At 45.3% G+C, this 22,994-nt stretch overlaps 1 protein-coding gene and 1 long non-coding RNA gene across 2 annotated transcripts in view; one reads left to right on the top strand and one right to left on the bottom strand.

The window, feature by feature from the left end:
• LOC142662874 (uncharacterized) overlaps positions 1 to 22,994 on the bottom strand; it is a 137,406-nt gene that overhangs the window by 27,048 nt on the left and 87,364 nt on the right. The gene's annotated exons all lie outside the window — the stretch shown is intronic.
• Positions 1 to 22,994, top strand: part of LOC142662863 (O-acyltransferase like protein-like) — a 75,962-nt gene that overhangs the window by 26,841 nt on the left and 26,127 nt on the right. Inside the window, exon 7 of the mRNA XM_075841092.1 lies at positions 15,289 to 15,391. Within this exon, the coding sequence (XP_075697207.1) occupies positions 15,289 to 15,391 (103 nt within the window). The remainder of the gene's footprint in view (positions 1 to 15,288; positions 15,392 to 22,994) is intronic.

The raw sequence follows: 22,994 nt of genomic DNA, 5'->3' as shown, positions 1-22,994 counted from the left end.
CAGCTGAGACTTTGCTTATTAAGTATCCAGACTAGACAATCCTCTGTGAGCTAAATAAAGCAGCAACACAAATCTATTTCCTATTTCGATACAATTGTTACAACGTATCAATGTAGATAATGTATCAGCCTGGAGTCCAGGCTGTTTATGCTCACAGAGGATTGTCTCACAGAGGTGTAAAGTAGGAATTAGACCTACCGGTAATTGTATTTCCAGGAATCCATCATGACCGCACCACAGGAGGTTGCCCTATTGACCTCTATAGGGACAGGAAGACAGAGAGGTTAAAAGGCCCCTCCCACCACCCACTTGCCAGTGTTTTTCAATTACTACACCAGGATGGATGCAACCCTATTTTATTACTAGGGATAATAACTGACACGTTACTTGCATAAATCAGAATTTCAATAAGGGAGGGAATGTAAGGGTGCGGTCATGATGGATTCCTGGAAATACAATTACCGGTAGGTCTAATTCCTACTTTCCAGTACATCCCTCATGACAACACCACAGGAGCAATACCAGATTATAATGCTCAGTGCGGGACTACGGATTGGAGGACTTTCCGTCCAAAACTTAAATCCGTATCGGACAGAACATCGAGTCTATAATGTTTGCAAAACGTATGATGGCTTGACCAGGTGGCAGCTCTGCAGATTTGGTCCATAGAGGCTTCTCTTCTTTCTGCCCAGGATGCTGAATCTGCCCTAGTTGAATGGGCTTTAATGCATTGTGGGGCACATAGTCCTTGGGACTTGTAGGCTTCTTGTATGGTAGTTTTTACCCATCTTGCTAGAGAGCCTTTTGAGGCTTTCTTTCCTCTATTCTTTCCCCCGAACAGGACAAATAGATTTTTATCTCGTCTCCAGGAGGAGGTTCTATCCAGATACTGAAGAATTGTTCGCCTGACATCCAGGCAATGGAATTTTTCTTCTTGTTGGTCTTTAGGATCTGGACAAAAGGAAGGTAGATGTAAAGGATCTGCCAGACACAACTTCTGTGTCGACGCCCATAGGTAATCAGTCTGCACCTGCTTCTATGTCTGTGAGACTGACTCCATCTTCCACCACCCAGGATGGCAGGCTTAGGAGTGGGAGAGCCTATCACAGCCTGGCCAGACGGAGCTAGCTCCCACTCTCTGTCTATTTATACCTGCCTTTCCTGTTCCTCCTTTGCTTGTGATTCTTCTCTGTTGGTTTCCTGGCCCTGCTGCAGCTTCTTGAACTACTGATCCTCTGCTTGTGATTGACCTTGGCTTTTCTGACCACTCTTCTGCTCTGCGTTTTTGTACCTCGCTCATCTCCTGGTTTGACTCGGCTCGTTCACCTCGCTTGTTGCTCACGGTGTTCCCGTGGGCAACTTCCCCATTTCCCTGGCTTCTTTGTACCCTTGTCTGTTTGTCTGTCGTGCACCTATTGAGTGTAGGGACCGTCGCCCAGTTGTACCTTGTCGCCTAGGGCGGGTCGTTGTAAGTAGGCAGGGACTGAGTGGCGGGTAGATTAGGGCTCACTTGTCTGTTTCCCTACCCCGACATTACATAATCACAAGCCCATATACCTAGTCTACCCTGGTCCCTGACACTACTATGGACCCCCTTGAGACCCTGGCTCAGCAAATGCAGGGCCTCTCCCTACAGGTCCAGGCCCTGGCTCAGAGGGACAACCAGCCTGATGCTGCCCTGGTAGTGCCCCTCACCTCACCTCTTGAACCCCACCTCAAGTTGCCTGACCGGTTCTCAGGAGACCGGAAGACTTTTTTCTCCTTGCGGGAGAGTTGTAGGCTCTATTTTCGCTTAAAGCCCCACTCCTCTGGTTCTGAGAGCCAGCGGGTGGGTATAATTATGTCCCGGCTCCAGGAAGGGCCCCAAGAATGGGCCTTCTCCTTGGCTCCTGACGCCCCTGAACTTTCCTCCGTTGATCTTTTCTTTTCTGCTCTCGGGCTCATTTATGACGAGACTGACAAGACTGCCTTTGCGGAGAGTCAGCTGGTGACCTTACGTCAGGGTAAGAGACCTGTTGAGGAGTATGGTTCTGACTTTAGGAAGTGGTGTGTAGCTTCTCGGTGGAATGACCCTGCCTTAAAGGGATCCTGTCATCAACATCTTACCTGTTAAACTCGCCTGACCCCTCAATGGCCGCAGCTGTCCAGAGTTCGTTCCTGTTCTCTTCTTTCCTGAAGTCCTCCTTTGTCTGTAAATATCGTCGTTTAAACTCTTCCCGCCTTTTATGGTAATTATTTTTCCCTCTGGGATGCAGCTTCTTAACCCCGCCCACCGTTGCCACCTGTCTGGCCCTGACTGGTTAAGGAGCTGTCAATCAAAAAGAAGGAGGTGGAGTCCACTCTGAGATGCTGGAGGAATGAAAATCTGACTCTTTTCAGATGAAGATTTGACTCTTTTCTGCTCATTTGCATACGGCGTGGGACCACTGAAAAACGGAATACTAAAGCTACAGAGCTTACTTAGAACATATTTATAGCTTAGATGGCAATGATTTTTCACCCACTTTCACCAGGTATTGCTGGCTTTATAGCTAAAATGCTGGTGACAGGTTTCCTTTAAGGTGCCAGTTTAGATTGGGTCTGTCGAACGCCCTGAAAGACCTGCTAGTTAGCTATCCCTCTTCTGACTCCCTAGATCAGGTTATGGCTTTAGCGGTACGACTTGACCGACGTCTCAGGGAACGACGACTTGAACGTGTTTGTGTTTTCTCCTCTGACTCCCCCATGATGCCTCCCGAGGTTCCGTTGCTTCGCTCTTCCATGGAAGACTCGGAGGTACCTATGAAACTCGGGGCCTCCGTGTCCCCCCAACAGCGTAGAGAGTTCCGCAGGAAGAATGGTCTCTGCTTCTACTGTGGGGATGACAAGCATCAAGTGAACAACTGTCCTAGGCGTAAGAATAAGCAGCCGGAAGAACTTCCGCGCCTAAGTGACCATCGGGGAGGTCACTTGGGCGCACAGGTATTTCCCGTAAATATGAAACGTAATAAAATCTTGCTTCCCTTTCAGGTCTCTTTTGGTGGTAGGTCTGCTACCGGCAGTGCCTTCGTGGATTCAGGGTCTTCTGCTAATATTATGTCTGTGGAATTTTCTATGTCTCTATCTATGCCATTTATTGATTTGCCTAAACCTGTCCCGGTAGTGGGTATCGACTCAACTCCTCTTGCTAATGGTTATTTTACACAGCATACCCCTGTTTTTTAACTCCTTGTGGGCTCCATGCATTTGGAGCAGTGCTCTGTACTGGTGATGCAGGGATTATCGTCCGATTTGGTTTTAGGCCTTCCCTGGTTGCAGTTGCATAATCCCACTTTTGACTGGAATACTGGGGATCTTACCAAATGGGGTAATGAATGCATGACGTCATGTTTTCCTGTTAATTCTATTTCTCTCCCTGAGGAGGTGAACACTCTACCTGAGTTTGTTCAGGACTTCGCTGATGTTTTCTCTAAAGAGGCCTCCGAAGTGTTACCACCTCATAGAGAATATGATTGCGCAATTGATTTGGTACCAGGAGCTAAGCTCCCTAAGGGTAGGATATTTAATCTCTCTTGTCCCGAACGTGAAGCCATGAGAGAGTATATCCAGGAATGCCTGGCCAAGGGTTACATTCGCCCCTCTACTTCTCCGGTACGTGCTGGCTTCTTCTTCGTAGGTAAGAAGGATGGTGGTCTTAGGCCATGCATTGACTACCGAAACTTGAATAAGGTCACTGTAAGGAACCAGTATCCCCTTCCTTTGATTCTTGATCTCTTCAATCAGGTTCAGGGGGCCCAATGGTTCTCTAAGTTTGATCTACGGGGGGCTTATAACCTTATCTGCATCAAAGAGGGGGATGAGTGGAAGACTGCTTTTAACACGCCCGAAGGTCATTTCGAATACCTCATCATGCCCTTTGGGTTGTGTAATGCTCCCGCGGTCTTCCAGAATTTCATAAATGAGGTTTTAAGAGACTACCTGTGGGTATTTCTTGTAGTGTACCTTGATGACATACTTATGTTTTCCAAGGACTGGTCCTCCCACATTGAGCATGTCAGGAAGGTGCTCCAGGCCCTTCGGGAAAACAAACTGTTTGCTAAGACCGAAAAATGTGTGTTTGGGGTGCAGGAGATACCGTTTTTGGGTCAAATCCTCACTCCTCATGAATTCCGCATGGACCCCGCCAAGGTCCAGGCTGTGGCGGAATGGGTCCAACCTGCCTCCCTGAAGGCGTTACAGTGCTTCCTGGGGTTCGCTAATTATTACAGGAGATTTATTGCTAACTTCTCGGTCATCGCTAAGCCTCTTACGGATCTCACTCGCAAAGGTGCTGATCTCCTCCACTGGTCTCCTGAGGCTGTCCAGGCTTTTGAGGTCCTTAAGAAGTGCTTTATCTCGGTCCCAGTGCTGGTTCAGCCCAACCAAATGGAGCCATTTATCGTGGAGGTTGACGTGTCCGAGGTGGGAGTGGGGGCTGTCTTGTCCCAGGGTACCAGATCCCTCACCCATCTCCGCCCCTGTGCCTACTTCTCCAGGAAGTTTTCGCCCACTGAGAGTAACTATGATATTGGCAACCGCAAACTCTTAGCCATTAAATGGGCATTTGAAGAGTGGCACCACTTCCTGGAGGGGGCTAGGCACCAGGTTACGGTCCTTACCGACCACAAGAATCATGTTTTCCTAGAATCTGCCCAGAGGCTAAACCCGAGACAAGCTCGATGGGCGTTATTTTTTACCAGATTCAACTTTTTGGTCACCTATAGGGCTGGGTCTAAAAATATTAAGGCTGATGCACTGTCGCGTAGCTTCATGGCCAGCCCTCCTTCGGAGGAAGATCCTGCTTTTGTTTTGCCTCCAGGTATAATCATTTCCTCTATTGATTCTGATTTAGTCTCTGAAATTGCGGCTGATCAAGGTTCAGCTCCCGGGAACCTTCCTGAGAACAAGCTGTTTGTTCCCCTGCAATTCCGGCTAAGGGTACTCAGGGAAAATCATGACTCTGCACTATCTGGCCATCCAGGCATCCTGGGTACCAAGCACCTCATTGCCAGAAACTATTGGTGGCCTGGGTTGCTCAAAGACGTTAAGGCCTACGTCGCCGCTTGTCAAGTTTGTGCTAGGTCCAAGACTTCCAGGTCCCGACCAGCGGGCTTACTATGTTCTTTGGCCGTTCCCCAGAGACCTTGGACCCATATCTCCATGGATTTCATCACTGATTTGCTTCCATCTCAAGGCAAGTCGGTGGTGTGGGTTGTAGTAGACCGCTTCAGTAAGATGTGCCACTTTGTGCCCCTCAAGAAACTACCCAATGCTAAGACGTTAGCTACATTGTTTGTCAAACACATCCTGCGTCTCCATGGGGTCCCTGTCAATATTGTTTCTGACAGAGGGGTACAATTTGTTTCATTGTTTTGGAGAGCCTTCTGTAAAAAGTTGGAGATTGATCTGTCCTTCTCCTCTGCCTTCCATCCTGAAACTAATGGCCAAACTGAGAGGACTAATCAGTCTCTAGAACAATATTTAAGGTGTTTTATCTCTGACTGATTGGGTCTCATTCATTCTGAATATGATTGGGTCTCATTCATTCCCCTCGCCGAATTTTCCCTTAATAACCGGGTCAGTAACTCGTCAGGGGTCTCCCCCTTTTTCTGTATTTTTGGGTTTAATCCACGGTTCTCCTCCGTTTCACCTGGTAGTTCCAACAATCCCGAGGTAGATGTCGTTCATCGGGAACTGTGCACAGTCTGGGCCCAGGTTCAGAAGAACCTAGAGGAGTCCCAGAGCATACAAAAGACTCAGGCAGATAGAAGACGTTCTGCTAGCCCCTTGTTTATGGTCGGGGATCTGGTGTGGCTATCGTCAAAAAATTTGCGCCTTAAAGTCCCGTCCAAGAAGCTTGCTCCCCGGTTTATAGGGCCATACAAGGTCATTGAAGTCCTTAACCCTGTCTCCTTCCGACTGGAGTTGCCCCCGTCTTTTCGAGTACACAACGTGTTTCATGCCTCCCTCCTTAAACACTGCTCCCCGTCCTTGGCTCCCTCGAGGAAACCTCCGGTCCCTGTTCTCACCCCTGAGGGGGTAGAATTCGAGGTGGCCAAGATTGTGGACAGCAGGATGGTCCAAGGCTCCCTCCAGTACCTGGTCCATTGGAGGGGATACGGGCCTGAGGAGAGGACTTGGGTACCCGCCCGGGATGTTCACGCTGGGGTATTGCTCAGGAGGTTCCACCTTCGTTTCCCCAATAAACCAGGTCCACCTAGAAAGGGTCCGGTGGCCCCTCATAGAAGGGGGGGTACTGTAAAGGATCTGCCAGACACAACTTCTGTGTCGACGCCCATAGGTAATCAGTCTGCACCTGCTTCTATGTCTGTGAGACTGACTCCATCTTCCACCACCCAGGATGGCAGGCTTAGGAGTGGGAGAGCCTATCACAGCCTGGCCAGACGGAGCTAGCTCCCGCCCTCTGTCTATTTATACCTGCCTTTCCTGTTCCTCCTTTGCTTGTGATTCTTCTCTGTTGGTTTCCTGGCCCTGCTGCAGCTTCTTGAACTACTGATCCTCTGCTTGTGATTGACCTTGGCTTTTCTGACCACTCTTCTGCTCTGCGTTTTTATACCTCGCTCATCTCCTGGTTTGACTCGGCTCGTTCACCTCGCTTGTTGCTCACGGTGTTCCCGTGGGCAACTTCCCCATTTCCCTGGCTTCTTTGTACCCTTGTCTGTTTGTCTGTCGTGCACCTATTGAGTGTAGGGACCGTCGCCCAGTTGTACCTCGTCGCCTAGGGCGGGTCGTTGCAAGTAGGCAGGGACTGAGTGGCGGGTAGATTAGGGCTCACTTGTCGGTTTCCCTACCCCGACATTACAGTAGAATTATTTCTTGTTCCCTATGGAATGCAGTAGATACCTTCGGAATAAAGGAAGGATCCAGCTTTAGAATGATCTTGTTTTCTTGTACTTTTAAATAGGGTTCTATGACCGACAGAGATTTGATTTCTCCAATCCTTCTTGCTGAAGTAATAGCGACTAAGAATGCAGCTTTTAGAGTTAAAAAATGCATACTAATTGTGTAAATCGGCTCAAAGGGGGGATCGCAAAGAGCCGTTAACACTACATTCAATCCCAGGTAGGAACTGATTTCTTTAGGGAAGGTTTCAGTTTAGAGACTGCTTGAGTGAATCTTCTGATCCACTGATGTTCAGCTAAAGGAGTATTGATAAAATTACTTAAAGGGAATGTGTTGCCAGAAAAACATGTTTTGTTTTTTTTTATTAAACCTTTAGTGTGTGGGTGATTAAACATTGTTCACATTTTTTTTATTTTTTTCACGAGTCAGGAAATATTATAAATTAATTCTAATTTATAATATTACCCATTTCTGGTCACTAGATGGAGCTATTCCCAAAATTGCAGCATTGCAACATTGGGTGAAAAGCCCTCGCTCTAGTGAGCTCTCAGCATCCCCCCCTCCTTTATCCTGGCTAGTGCCGGGATAAACGAGGGGTTTGAACGGTGTAACCTCCTACACTGTGTGTCGCCATTTTTTGAGCTAACACACAGTGTAGTAGGTTTACATACAGTAGTAAACACACACAAACACGGAACATACATTGAAATCTCTTACCTGCTCCTGCCGCCGCGGCTCCCTCCGGCCCGTCCGCTCCGTCTGCTGCCGCTGGTCCAAGTGCACAAGTCCGGAAGCCGCGACCGGAAGTAGTAATATTACTGTCCGGCCGCGACTTCCGGTCCACAGGAAAATGGCGCCGGACGGCGCCAATTTCAAATTGGACTGTGTGGGAGCGGTGCATGCGCAGTTCCCACACAGACGCCGTACACACAAGTGAATGGGACGGGAGCCGTTCGCAGTCCCTATGGGACTGGGGCTGCCGTATTCCATGTCTGTATGTGTTGTTAATCGACACATACAGAAATGGAACAAAAAATGGCAGCCCCCATAGGGAAGAAAAAGTGTAAAAATAAGAAAAAGTAAAACACAAACACACAAATAAATATAAACGTTTTTAATAAAGCACTAACATCTTTAACATATAAAAAAATAATTTGTGATGACACTGTTCCTTTAAAGAGACTCTGTCACCAGATTATAAGTGCCCTATCTCCTACATAATGTGATCGGCGCTGTAATGTAGATAACAGTGGTTTTTATTTTGAAAAATTATCATCTTTTACAAAGTTAGGAACAATTTTAGATTTATGCTAATTCGTTTCTTAATAGACAACTGGGCGTGTTTTTACTTTTTAGCAAAGGGGCGTTGTACAGAGGAGTGATTCACTGTATAACTGATACAACAAAATTGTGCACCCACAATATAGGAAATTTTTATGGATTCACTGAAGTGATATATGAGTAAAATATAAGTTTATTTAGATAACTCTCTAAAAACAGGGGTACAATCACCACCGTGACAAAAGCCCCACCGTGTGAATTTAAAAACGAATTAAACAGTAAACTACTGAATCCTGATACCATTGCGAACCCTCTATGACTCAGTATGTTTATAACAGATATCAAAACGGAATCAGCATATAACCATGGGCAAAACAGTAGTATAAACCTTGAAACACACTAGAGCCCGCGATAACCGCACCTGGAACTCCCAGTGTTAAAGGATACAACAATTCACACTGTCCCCAATGCTACAATTCCTCACTAACACGACCCTACGCGTTTCTTGTACTTATCATCAGGGGTCTGTACTTGGTCACTCTGGCCGGGATGCCAGCGATATTAATTCAACAGCAGGTATTCTGCTGTACACCACGGAAGCATGCTCGCATTGATATCAGCGGCATGCCTCACTCAGGGACTCTGAGTCATAATAAACAGTAAACTCCTCCCCCCGTCCTCGGCAGCGGTCTGCAAATCAGCCAATCCCACTTACTCCCCCGGAATTCGTGACGCCTGTCCATGTGACCCCTGGCCATCAGCTGACAGCCAGGAATCAACATCGACCGCATCAGACCGAACGCGCAGGCGCAGTGGAGATCGCAGTCGCGTCACCCATGCTGCATAGGACCCTAAGTAAAGGAAGGAATCCAACGATATTTGATAAAATGGATATTTATTACGGATCAGCTCCTGCCCGCAACTGGACAGCCATAGACCACCTAACCAAAAAAGTACATATTGTATGGAAGGTTGAATAATAGTATATGTCTACCACGCTTTACAATTTGTGAAAAAATTGTGAAAAAAAATCTCTCTTGAAGGACCATGTCTGTCGAACCTAGACTAAAAGAAGATGTGACAGAGACCACATGACAGAATGACCACACATTGACAGCCCTAGCACTGATATCCTATTTAAATAAAGCAGGCAAAATTGGTCTGCTCATTTAAACCATCTGGTTGTACACATGACAATTTGTAAATCCACTGGGCTTCTTTTCGCAGAATGAGGTTATCCCAGTCCCGTCCCCCCCCCCCCCCCCCCCGTTTTGGAGGCCTTATGAGTTCAATAGCCTGGAATTTCAAACATTCTGCTTTACCCTGGTGTTTGGCATGTACATGTTTGGATACGGAGGTGTCTCTTGAGTGAACAATGTCACCAACATGCTCTCGAATCCGGCGCCTAAACTGCCGTATCGTTTTGCCCACATAGTTCAGGGGACATGGACATGTGATCAGATAAACCACCCCTGCTGTTTTGCAATTAACAAAATCTCGGATTTCATATTCCACCTTGGTGGTAGCACTTTGAAATTTGTTACCTCTCTGAATGAAATCACAAGATTTGCAACTGCCACATCTATGTGTACCCGGTATCTGTCTATCCATCCATGTGCCTTTAGGTATAATGGGGTCAAAACAACTCTGCATGACCCTATCCCTGATATTTTTTCCTCTGCGAAAAGTAACTGAGGGCCACTGTGTGATCTGATCTGCCAAATCTACATCAGCACTGAGAATGCGCCAGTACCTTTTCAAGATTTGCATGATTTCACTTTGCTTGGAATCATACGTGCCAATGAGTCTCGTAACTCTCTCTTCCTTACGTTGTCTCGGGACAAGAAGACTTTGCCTATCTGCATCTCTCGCTCCCTTATAGGCCTTCCTGATTACTCCCATAGGAAAACCTCTATCCTTTAGTCTACCTGTGAGCTCTTGCGCCTGTCTTTCGAAGTCCTCCATCGAGCTACAGTTCCGGCGTACTCGCATGAACTGGCCCTTAGGAATACCACGCTTGAGGGGATAAGGGTGGCAGCTATTCCATTGAAGGAAACTGTTGGTTGCTGTTTCCTTGCGGTGTACCTTAGTACAAATTGTACCTTCAGCTGTTTTGGTGATTTTAAGGTCTAAAAATGACAATTCCTGATTACTGATCTCGCTTGTGAACCTTAGCCCCAAAGCATTAATATTAAGGGCTGCTACAAAGCTATTGAATTCCTCCACTGTTGAATTCCAGAACAGTAACACGTCATCGATATATCTGATCCAGATCCCTATCGATGAAGTCCACTTAGCAAACCTATCCCCAAAAACAATAGTCTCCTCCCACCAGCCAAGGAATAAATTTGCATAGGTGGGAGCCGTAGGACTTCCCATTGCAGTACCACATTGCTGGTGAAAGATCCTATCTTCGAAGATGAACACATTCTTCTCCAGCACAAAATGTAGTAACTGTAAGACAAGCTGATTATGAGCCGTATATTGAGTACCCCTAGATCTGAGGAAATATTCAACCGCATCACAACCGAGTAAATGTGGAATAGAAGAGTATAGGGCCTCTACATCTAGACTAGCCAACAGTGTGTTATGATCCAATGTGATGCTCTCAATTTGTTTCAGGACATCCATAGTATCACGTACATATGATGTAAGACCCAATACAAACGGACGCAACACCTGATCTATATATGTGCTCACGTTCTGGGTTAAATTGTTGATGCCTGAAACAATAGGTCTACCACGTAAGGGAGGATACCCTTTGTGGATTTTGGGCAAGCTATAAAAGCATGCCATGGTGGGAAATTGTGGATATAAGAAATTAAATTCACTAGCACTGATCAAAGACCTGCTCTTAGCATCACGCAAAATACTCAAAAGCTCCTTTTTAAACAGTGCTGTGGGGTTATCTTTTAAGATGGTATAACAGTCAGGATTGAGCAATATGTCTTCACACATTTTCTTATAGTCATCCCTGCTCATAACCACGATGTTCCCACCCTTGTCGGATGCTTTTAAAACGATGTTTCTTTTTTTCTCCAAAGTAGTCAGAGCTAACCGTTCAGACCAAGACAAATTGTTGTCAATGCCCCTCATATCCTGACTTAGAGCCTTAATCTCATCTCCCACCATGTCAACAAATAAATCCACATTCGTAAAATCTCCCAAAGGTGGCAGCTTCCTGCTTTTGGTTTTTAGATTAGTAAAGGGGCCTAGACCTGGGGCTCTACTTGATTCCTCAAGCAAACCTTCCAAGGCTTCCAAATCAGACTCTTCTAGGCCCATTTCTATACATTTTTTGCGGTTGTGATGTTTGAAAAATTTTATCCATTTCAGTTTGCGGGCAAACAGGTTTAGGTCCTTTATCCAAGTAAATGAATCAAATTTTACCGTGGGGACAAATGAAAGCCCTTTCTCTAATAACATGGTTTCGGATGCACTTAGGTTATATTCAGATAGATTGATAATTTGTAACCTATCCGTACCTTTTCCCTTCACTAATCCTTTTGTCCCCTCAGCATATAGCGGGAAATGGGGGGATTGTTGGATAAAAAATTACTGCCACTATTGGAAGAAGCTCTAGCACGACCTCTATTCCGACCTCTGGCACCTCCCCTAAATTTCTGTCTCCCACCACCAGTTCCAAAGAAAGGGCCCACTCACACTTGTACAGAGGAGTGTATGACGCTGACCAATCAGTGACCAATCAGCGTCATACACTTCTCATTGTTCCAGCCCAGCTTCTTTCACTGCACAATCACACTGTAACAATGGGCTGGAACAATGAGAAGTGTATGACACTGATTGGTCACTGATTGGTCAGCGTCATACACTCCTCTGTACAACGCCCACTTGGTCTAAAGTAAAAACACGCCCAGTTGTCTATTAAGAAACTAATTCGCATAAATCTAAAATTGTTTATAACTTGGTCAAAAATTATCGTTTTTCAAAATAAAAACCACTGTTATCTACATTACAGCGCCGATCAGATTATGTAGGAGATAGGGCCTTATAATGTGGTGACAGAGCCTCTTTAAGGCTGAAATCTGCACTTTTAAGGGCTAAGCCCTTTTTTGAATCCGGATTGTAGAAAATCTAGGATTTTCACGATGTTGGGAGTAAAGGGGTCTGGTCCTGGGTCTCCAAGCCAGGAACAGAATTTCTTCCAAATTTTTGGATAGATTTTTGAGGTAACTTCTTTATGACTTGATAAGATTGAAATTACCTCGTCTGACAAAACGTGGTTTCTCAAGATCTGCCTTTCAGGATCCAGGCTGACAACTTCAGAGTTTCTATTCCCTGAAAGAATAAGGGACACTGGGAGAGAAGATTCTTGTTGATTGGGAGCATGATAGGGTCTTCTAATGCTAGGTACTTTATGATTGGAAACCAGCTTCCTTTTGGCCAAGAATAATGATGCGCTTTGTCAAATCTTCCTGGATTTTTCTTAATACCATTGGTATTAGAGGAAACGGAGGAAAGGCATAGGCCAGATCCATGTCCCAGGGCTGGGATAATGCATCTACCCCCAATGGGTTGAGATTTAGGGAGAAGAATGTCTCTACCTGGGAGTTTTTCCTTGTGGCAAACAGGTCTATTTGTGGATAACCCCATCTTCGGGTTAAGGACAGAAAGACTGTTTAGGGACCATTCTCCAGGGTCTACTTTTTCCCGACTCAGGAAATTTGTGTAGAGAGGGCCTGAAGAAGAGTGTGTCTTGTTCCCCCTTGATGGCGAATAATTTTTTTGTTTCTCTTGAGTAGATGAAGTTAAAGGCAAGAGTTCCTCTCCTTCTTCTAACTCACCCTCCGATAAGTAATAACACTCCTGCTCCGAGTCAGACCCCTGAGATGGTGGGCTATATTTTTGTTCCACTTCAGTCCGTGGCCTTTTTGCCCGGGAGTGTGAGGGAGTTCCTTGAGGAGGGGCGAGGGAGGCTACTGACTGACTCACTTCTTTGCGAATCATAGCCCTAAGTTCAGACATAAATGTCGGTTGTTCCTCTTTTAGTAATTTTGCAATACAATCTTGACACAATTGTTTCCTATATGACTCTGGAAATTTTTTCGGACAAGTCGCACATTTTTTAACCTTCTTTTTATTAGTTTGTCTCTGAGAGGAACCTTTATCCTAAAGAAAACAGAAGGCAGGTAAAGTATGGTGTACTTACATACGGAGTAATAACCCTTACCCCAAGGGCGAGACTCACGTGACCCTGGGACATATCCGGAATTCCGTCAGAACGAGGAAGTTCCATTACCGCAACAAGTAATAGACAATGCAATATCCACAAGATATAAATTTAAGTTAGAGGTATCAGCTCTAACTACATATCTGTGCGTGTCCCTTAAAATGCGGGCGTTTTGAATTTCCCGCCCTCCAAAATGGCCGCGGACTGGAAGTAGCTCGACGTCATTTCCGGTCGTGGCTATTCGGTGGAGGTGCGGCCGCGTCATAGCCGGCGACTGAGATTTCCGGCTATGCGGCGCTCACGAGGATGTTTTGCCCGCGCTTCCAACCATATGGAGCAGCCGATCCCCGCATGGTCACGCAGCCAGGCCGAAGCCTGCTTGGGAATCCTGAACCCTACACACTACTAAGGTAGGTGTTTTAGGTTGGGAGCTAAGGGACCTCTCGTTAGAGGGATATTAGCCTAGGCTTTAGGAGGAATAGAAGGGGGAGTGCACGGACTCCCCGATCTTGCCACCTGCCCGAGTTTTCTCCTGACAGCAACACAGGAGCGATGTCTCTCTGCTCCTGACCCTGTAGAGACAGAAAGAACACTGGCAAGTGGGTGGTGGGAAGGACTTTTAACCTCTCTGTCTTTCTGTCCCTATAAAGTTCAATAAGGCAACCTCCTGTGGTGCTGCCATGAGGGATGGCAGCAAGCATTGATCTTAAAAATGGTGAGGAATTGAAAAACAAAGTTTATTAGAAAGTTGCAGAACTTTTCATTAGATAATGATTTGGAATAATTTCCTTAAAAGCAGAAAATCTCTTTAAAGGTATATTTTAGTGGGCTCTATACATTAAATACACTTGACATTCAATGCACAGCAGTATAGTGTAAATACTTTCCTACAGCTTTGTTCATCCTGAGCCTCCTGCTTCATGAATAGAATAACAGACCACCTATAGTGAAGCTTGACCCACAGACACAGGGGCCTGCATACGTAGCAGCCGCACCTGGGCCCTGGCACCTCAGGTATCCCATAGGCCCCACTGCCACATATGAAGACACCAGTATTATACATGTCACATGGTAGGTGGGATGTTCTGTTACATGTTTTGCATTGGACCCAGGAGTTTCAAGTAAGGCTACGTTCACACTTGTGTTGAAGTTTCCATTTATAACGCATTGAAGGAACCGTCAGATACCAGTGGCACCCAATGGACCTTAATGACTTGCCCGTCGGGTTTTGTCATGGTGTTCGTCATTTTGACTGGCAGAAAATAACGCTGCATGGGGCTCTATTCTTTCTTTTAAATCAGATGGAATTGCCGAAGGAGCCTCTGACGGCTGTGTGCACAGACCCCTATACCTGCATAACAAATGAGATTGATGTGCCATTCCGTGTCTGTAGAAAGCTGGTGGCAATTCTGTAGACTTTGTAATGGCTGCCATTAAAGGTCGTCACCCGTTTCTGTTAGGGTATGTTCACACGCAGTGGTTTCAGACGTAATTCGGGCGTTTTACGCCTCGAATTATGCCTGAAAAAGCCCCTAATATGCCTACAAACATCTGCCCATTGCTTTCAATGGGAATTACGATGTTCTGTTCCCACGAGCCTTTATTTTACGCGTCGCTGTCAAAATACTGCGCGTAAAATGACGGCTCATCAAAAGAAGTGCAGGACACTTCTTGGGACGCTTTTGGAGGCGTTTTTCATTGACTCCATTGAAAAACAGCTCCAAAAACGGCCGTAAAAAACGCAGCGAAAAACACGAGTTGTTAAAAAAACGTCTGAAAATCAGGAGCTGTTTTCGCCTGAAAACCGCTCCGTATTTTCAGACGTTTCTGGTCACTGCGTGTTAACATACCCTTACCATGTAGAAATTGAATAGAATATTAAGAGGACGCCTCAGGTCATCAGGTGGACATTTATTTTTGGTTTCTCACTACAGATAACTCCTTTGAATGGAAATCCAGAGTATTAGAGAAACCACTGTATTTCTACACACTAAGCGGCCCCGTGTACTTGGGTGTGGACTCCTTCTTCTTCCTAAGGTAAGGAGGTTGTTTCCTTTGAGACTTAATTTCCTCTGGCCTGAAGTGAGGAGCAGAATTGCACATTTTTTTCCATTATGCAATTGGTCCCCCATAAACTATATCCAGGTTGGCCACATACGGCCTCTTTTGCGCGGCTCCTCACACCCCAACCCCATACCAATGAAGTGTGAAGGATATAATGAGATTGTTTTCGATTCCCAGAACCCCACACATATGTGATCCAACTTGTGTTCTTCAGTAATGAACTGCACAGACTGGCACAAGAAGTCAACAACATTGTATCCCTCAACGACCACCGATACGCCTTTTTAAGGGTCATTACAGAGCGCAATTTTTTTTATGAGGCTCTAGGATAACGGTGACATCAGAAGACAGACATTGTACTCTACCGTTTATGCTTCCACCATAGCTTCATACGCGTCCTTAAATGAGCGATGTGTATATAATTAAATCAGCAGCACTGTTGTTGCTTTCATTGGTCCCAACATTCATGTGATTTTAATACATGGTTTAAAAAAATCTACTTGAACTTGAATTTTTTTTATATTTTTAATAAATGGCAATAGTTAGTTGTGAAAAACAAACAAACTGAAAAGCCCTATTTATCACAAAAAGATGCTAAATCACTTAAATAAATACGAACTATTCTCGTTGTTTGTATGGAGCTGTAGTATGGTCTTGTGCATGAGGCCTTACACCAGAAAACCCTTCCAACTACTTTTCTTCTATTCTATACATACTAGATGGCACTGTATGGTCCTAAAAAATTTTAATAACCCGCAATGAACATTGAGCTGTTGTCACTTTTTTGCATTGCTAATCTTAAAATTAGCCATAAAGGCTGCTACAAACATAACATTTAAGGCTGAAGAGTTTAATTTTTTACGGGCCACATTTCCCGGCTTCTCTACAGAGACGCAATGCCCCGTCTGATCTTATAGTTGTTGTCATTTGCAAGTGAACCCTCCACCGCCTCCACGTCTGGTTGTAAAGACTAATTATTAAGGTTAACCTATGCCCGGACTCCTTCCTTTCCTAGATAAGGCGATGAAAAGAATACTCAATGTGTCCTGCAGATATAGAGGGGAAATGATGATGTATAATATGATAATAAATAACCTAAAATGTCAGCAAACCGTCAGTTTAATAGGGTCACGGTGGTTGCAAGGAAAGGAAATGTAACCGGATGATTACGGTTGAGGAGGAAGACTTAATTGTGGCTTTCTCCCAGGTGGCACCACTTGTGGGATTCAAGATGGCATTTTGATAAATCTAGGAGAGCAGCTTGGAGTTAATGTAGTTTTAGAGGACATTAATTGTGATATAAAAAAATTCACATACCGTAATAAAACTGACTCCACTGCCATTGCCTCAGGTACATCGAGCATCATGAATAATAGTTTAATTCATTTTAAGAAAATATTCGCGTTTAACCCCTTAGTGACCAGCCTATTTAAGACCCTAATGACCAAGCTATTTTATTCGTTTTTCTATAGTCGCATATTTTTTTTTTACACTTTTACTAAATAAAACCACTTTTTATGGAAAAAAATGTTTTTTTGTTTTTTTTTACTGTAACTTTTATTATTAATCTTTATTTCACATTTATTATTTATTTCACTAGTCCCACTAGGGGACTTTACTGTGCGATCTTCAGATCGCTGCTATAATGCTCTGGTATACTTCGTGTACCAGAACATTATTGCTTGTCAGTGTAAATCTGACAGGCAATCTGTTAGGACGTTCCTCCGGCGCGTCCTAACAGGCATATGTCCAGGGCAGTCCTGGGGGCTTTTATCAAGCCCCCGGCTGCCATGACACCCCATCGGAGACCCGCGATTGCATTCGCGGGCCGCCGATGGGTGACAGAGGTAGCTCACTCCCTTTGTAAACAAAGTTAAATGCTGCGGTCGCTATTGACGGCGGCATTTAACGGGTTAAACGGCCGCGATCGAAGTAAACTTCGATCGCGGGCGTTGGAGCAGGAGCTCAGCTGTCATCGGACAGCTGAGCCCCGGCTCCAGCCTGCACGGGGGACCCGTGCAGGACTTAGACTAGGCGAACGTGAAAAGGAGTCAGCCTAGCCTAAGGCCCCTTAGTGACCGACGTGAAAAGGCGTATTGGTGGTCACTAAGGGGTTAAACACCATTTTTCAGTTTACTTATAGACATAATCTTCTCAAAAAGTTGAGCCACTATTTTGCTTAAAATTTTCTTTACCGATCCTGCATTCTTCCTTTACAATTCTACAGGTTTCTGAGTTAAAATCTGCCAATAACCTCTGCTTGTTCAGTGTTCATAGTTTGCACCTATCAGTGCTGGCCTTAGGCGTGTGCGATTATCTGTCACTACTGTAGGGGACACACCACTGGTCCTAATGCCCTGGGCACCTGGAGCTTACCTAGGGCACTATTGTAGAGGCACAATTTATGGACTAAAAAAAATGCTCTGCCTTTACATTGCTTTGTACAGCCAATTGGACACTGTGCCCGAGTGGTGACACTGCAGTAGTATAAAGAGGAAAGCACGGAAAAATATATTTCATTCATAGGAAAAAGTAGTACCAAAAGAACATACTCTTGATCAAAAATGTATGGGAAAAAGTGATATCACCCATGGTGCCATAGTCCGTTTAGAGGACCCGTTTAGATTTGTTTAGTTTCCAGGACTAGCAGCAGAGACTTCATATGGAGGATGTGGTCGGCGTTTCACAACACCCAATGCAACGTTTCTGGGATACTCCCCCTTTCTCATGCTTGAATGAAATATATTTTGATAAAAAGAAAAAACTACTTAAAAAAAATATGTTTTTCCTTGCTTTCCTCTTTATACTATGTTAATCAGAGACGCAGAGGCATCTCTTATAGCACGCTGCACCCACTTGCCCATTTAAACAGGGTCTACAAATTATATTGCTTATGATATTGCCGTAGTGCCAGGGTACGATTCCCTTTTATTGCATTGGTAAGGAACAGCACCTGTCACGCAGGAATAAACTTTTAATTAGTGAGAGGCATCCACTATTACCTGTAGAGGAAAGTGTCCTTTTCAAACAAAGTAAGCGTCGAGCAGTAGTGTCTGGGAGAGGTAGACCCTACGACAGATACATGGTAGGGTGCCCGCCGATCCTGGAGGAAAACGTGGAGAGTGTACTGATATTTAGATAGATCTTGGAGAGCAGTTTGGAAAGTTAATGTAGTTTTATGGGACATTAATTGTGTTTCTGGAAATCTGACACATTCTAAGCTGCCAGATACGTGAATTAGTCAGATTTACAGATCTTAAAGGGAACCTGTCACCAGCATTTTACCTATTAAACCAGCAAGACCTGGTGGAAGTGGGTGAAAAATCATTTTTATGTAACCTATAATTATCTTCTACGTAGGCTCTGTGCCTTTAGTATTCAATTTTTTCGTGTTCCTGTGCCGTGAGCATCGTTCCTCAAGCATTTCTGCGTTGACCCTGCATACTTACTTTTGGTTGACAGCTCCTCGCCTCCCCCAGCACACACGAAGTCCCGCAATTGCACATTGATGTCCTGTTCAGGTGCATGCACGCAACAGGACACTATAACGGCGCATGCACCGTATCTCGATTTGAGGCCCAGACGAAGCAGCGTGGGGTGTCGGACCATACATGACGAGCGCATGCGTGCTATCTCAGACGAGATTTCGGCATTCAGGACAGGACAGTTTTCAGGGGTGGGCAGGTAAAGGAGGGGAACGAACGAGACTGAAGAATTATTACCATAAAAGGCGCAAAATGTTTGCAGACCGTTATTTGCGGTCAGAGGAGGAGTTTAGAAGAGGGGATAACGGCAATGAACTTTTGACAGCAGCGGCCAGCGAGGGGTGAGTAGAGTTCAATAGGTGAAATGCTGGTGATAGGTTCCCTTTAACCCGAAAGGGTTTCATTGCTCTACAGAACTGTAAATCTGGAAATCAGTGACAGCCCAAGATCACAGACTTCACCAATGTCATTGTGTATTTATTTTGCCTCTAAGGTATTGGATGAAGCTTGGGATCCATGGGAAATACTTTTGTTTAATTCATTATGGTGGTTTTTCAACATACTGAACCCCTTTCCAGTACAGGCACTATGTAGTGTCAAGCACTACACTCCATCTTTGAAGTGGAATTTTTTTTCCCCCCATATGTTAGTGGTTACCCGAAGTTAAAAATGGAACTAAGTTTCAGGCTGCAATCTTTATTCCTTGAGTCATTTTCAAACGCCTCTGACTGTCTGCATAAAACAACTAACATCTAACCATAATCTGTGCTAGGAATGCATATACCTTAAGAGTAACATAACAATGGACGCATACTTATTTTTTCCAAACGTGCGTTAACTCGGGGTCGGCCACAGCTTTATTTTATTATTTAACTATTAAATTATTAACAAAATCAACAAATTAGGTAAAACCCGTATGCCGGCCAACTAAATAAGTGGGCATGTAGGTAAGATCACCTTATAAAATAAACGCCATAAGGAGGGCGTGTACTCACACTACACGATCCTCCGCCCCACCCCGACCCCCAGCCAACAGAAAAAGAGCCCGCTCAATACCGTCTTGGACGCCCGAAAGGAATATATCCAACCCAATATCTGTCAAGTTGAAGCCATCTGTTAGCAAAAGGCATCTATTCTCACCTGTGCCTAATCACCACCCCACCTCTGTCTCTCACGAAGCGGAATACCCGTGTGTTCAACATCCTCCTGCCCCGCTCAATAGCATTGCCATCTCGTGCACCGTGCCAAACTATCCTAGGGATTATTTCCAACCAGACAAGCACCAGCTCGAGGAAAAAGGAGGCAAAGCGCTCTAAATCGGAATGTATCAGAGCGATCAATTCCCCTAGGCGGACCGAACATAAGTAATTACCCCCTATGTGAAACACCAACAATGTCGGCACCATCCGGTGTCTATTAATTTCCACCACTTCTGGCAGTGCCTGAAGCCAACGTAGCCCCCTCCGACCTCTCCAGTAGACCTCCGCTTCCTGGAAACCCAACGATAGGCCCCCGGGCCTTATTGTAGCTCTCCTTTCAGCCCAAAACACATATAAATGGCCGATTATCCAAACTGAAGGCCTGTAACCTGTAAACAAACAAAAATCAATGTAAGAGCAAATCAAGACAAACGTAACCTGCAAAACAATCAGAGCGCCAACGCCCTATGCGACGCACCTCAGTATCCGTAAGACCCAATTCAATAGCCGCACCTATACGAAAAGAGTGAGTGCCGAACTCGCCGGGAGGGAAACCGGATGAAATTATGGCATTCTTGAGAACTGCTGAAAACTGGAATTTAGTAAGGGGGGCGCCGTTGCTATGTGACAAAAATTGAGCGCCGAGGCTGCAGACCGACAAGTACGAAGTGACCGCTGCTACCGGGCAACTGGGCCCGCCTATCTCCCATAAGGAAACCCAGCAACCCCTACCAAAAACGTTAGTTTTAGACCGACGAATGCGAAAACGAAGGCCAGAAGAAGACAGGCTAACATCTTCAAATAATAAACCGCCCGGACGGGACGCGCTAGGGGGTATTAATTCAGAGATTCACAATGCCCCGAGAAAACATAGTGAAAAAGCAGCCGTGAAGAGAGAGGTCTCAAAAGGAGATGAGCATATTGAGGGCAGAACATGCAATAGTTTTAGAAGTACGGAAAAGGAAATGGGCCTTCTAGCTTCACAACGTATCACAGACTTCTTCCAAACGTTAAGCATCTGTAAAATAAAAAAGGATTTCGTCACATCCGGCCACCCGTGCAATTTAAGGAAAAAAGACAATCCCGCTAAACGCCGCTGCTCACCCCAACCGAGCAGCTGCGATAAATACTCAATGGTGAAACTTAAGCGAGGATGTACCAAAGGACCTATCACCCTTTCGCCCACCACATTAAGACATTTGTTCTAAGCGTTACCGTATGTAGTCCATGTTGATGGCGCCAAAGAAGCCCTTACAAACGGTACTAGCTGTGATCCAACAGCCGCCAAACCACATCCAGGCAGACCGCTCCCTCCAGGTCTGCCTGCGGGCAAAGTGAACGAAAGACCTGCCAATTGAAACGGGAAAGAGAATCAGCCACTTTATTATTAACGCCAGGAACATGCCGTGCCCTGAACTGTATGTTGTGTTGCAAGCACCGCAGCACCAGCCGGCGCACCAGTATCACTACGGATAAGGACGATGAAGTTAAGTGGTTAACCGCATGCACAACGCTCGCATTATCTGACCAGAACAAAACAGAGGAATTAGACATATCTATTCCCCATAATTCCACTGCGACAATAATAGGAAAGATTTCCAGCAAAGTGAGATTACCACACCATCCCATCACGCCAAACCTCGGGCCAAGGGGTCGCACACCACGCTGTCCCAAATATTGCCCGAAAACTCAGGCTACCGGAGGTGTCTGTGAACATTTCAAAATCTGTATTAGAAACTGTGGGGGATCTCCAGAAAGTGCGCCCATTATAGTCCTGCAAAAAGGTATTCCAAACCCGCAGGTCGGCTCTAATACCTGCAGATAATATAACCAGGTGAGAGGGTACCACTACACAGGCCGTAGCCATCGACAAACGGCGGGAAAAAATACGTCCCATGGGCATAACCCTGCTGGCAAAAATGAACGAACCTGACAGTGACTGAACTTCCTTCATTTGCATTTTCTTAACTGACAACGCGGAAAATAGCAGGGACCGCAATTTTTCAACTTTATCCACGGGCAAAAGAAAAACCATTTCCAAAGAGTCGATTTCTATACCCAAAAATGAAATTGTGTTAGTGGGACCTTCTGGTTTTTTTCCACAGATAGTGGAACCTCAAAACCGCGTGACAAAAAAACGAAAATAATCTAACAAGAACTGGCAACGAACCGAGTCGGGAGGGCCGCCGAAGAAAAAATAATCTAGATAGTGCGTTACGGTTGTAGCCCCCGTTTCCTCACGCAAAACCCATTTGAGAAAGGAACTAAAAACTTCAAAATAAAAACAAGAAATGGAACACCCCATGGGCAGACACATGTCATAGTAAAATTGTCCCTCTAACTGGCAATCTAACAAGTGGAAACAGTCCTCATGAACCGGCAGGAGCCGGAAAGCTGATTCAATGTCAGATTTTGGCATGAGGGCCCCCCCGCTCGGAATAGCTAACTAAGTCAACAGCCCGATCGAACGAAACGTAAGAAACTGCTGTTATATCCTTGCTAATGCCGTCGTTAATCGAGCTGCCTTTGGGATATGAAAGGTGATATATTAAACTAAATTTGCCTAACTCCTTTTTGGGTACTACGCCGAGGGGAGAAACATGAAGGTTAGGGAAAGGTAATTCCGAGAAGGGGCCTGCCATACATCCCATAGCTACTTCCTTCATAACTTTATCTTTTACAATAGAAGGGAATTCCCTGGCTGATTTCAAGTTGTTTGAAAATAAAGGCGTGTGGCTATGGTTTAACCCGTTGCGTACCTGCTCCGCAATAGTACGGCACACGCCGCTCATTGAAGCGGACCTGCGCTGTACTATTGCGGAGCAGGAATAAACTGTCACTATGTGAAATCACATAGTGATAACACAGCGACGGCAGCTTTCATTGACAGCT

Source organism: Rhinoderma darwinii, chromosome 1, assembly GCF_050947455.1.
Source record: "Rhinoderma darwinii isolate aRhiDar2 chromosome 1, aRhiDar2.hap1, whole genome shotgun sequence".
Lineage (NCBI taxonomy): Eukaryota > Metazoa > Chordata > Amphibia > Anura > Rhinodermatidae > Rhinoderma > Rhinoderma darwinii.
The sequence above is the reverse complement of the archived record's forward strand: the minus strand, read 5'-3'. Positions and strand labels throughout refer to the sequence as shown.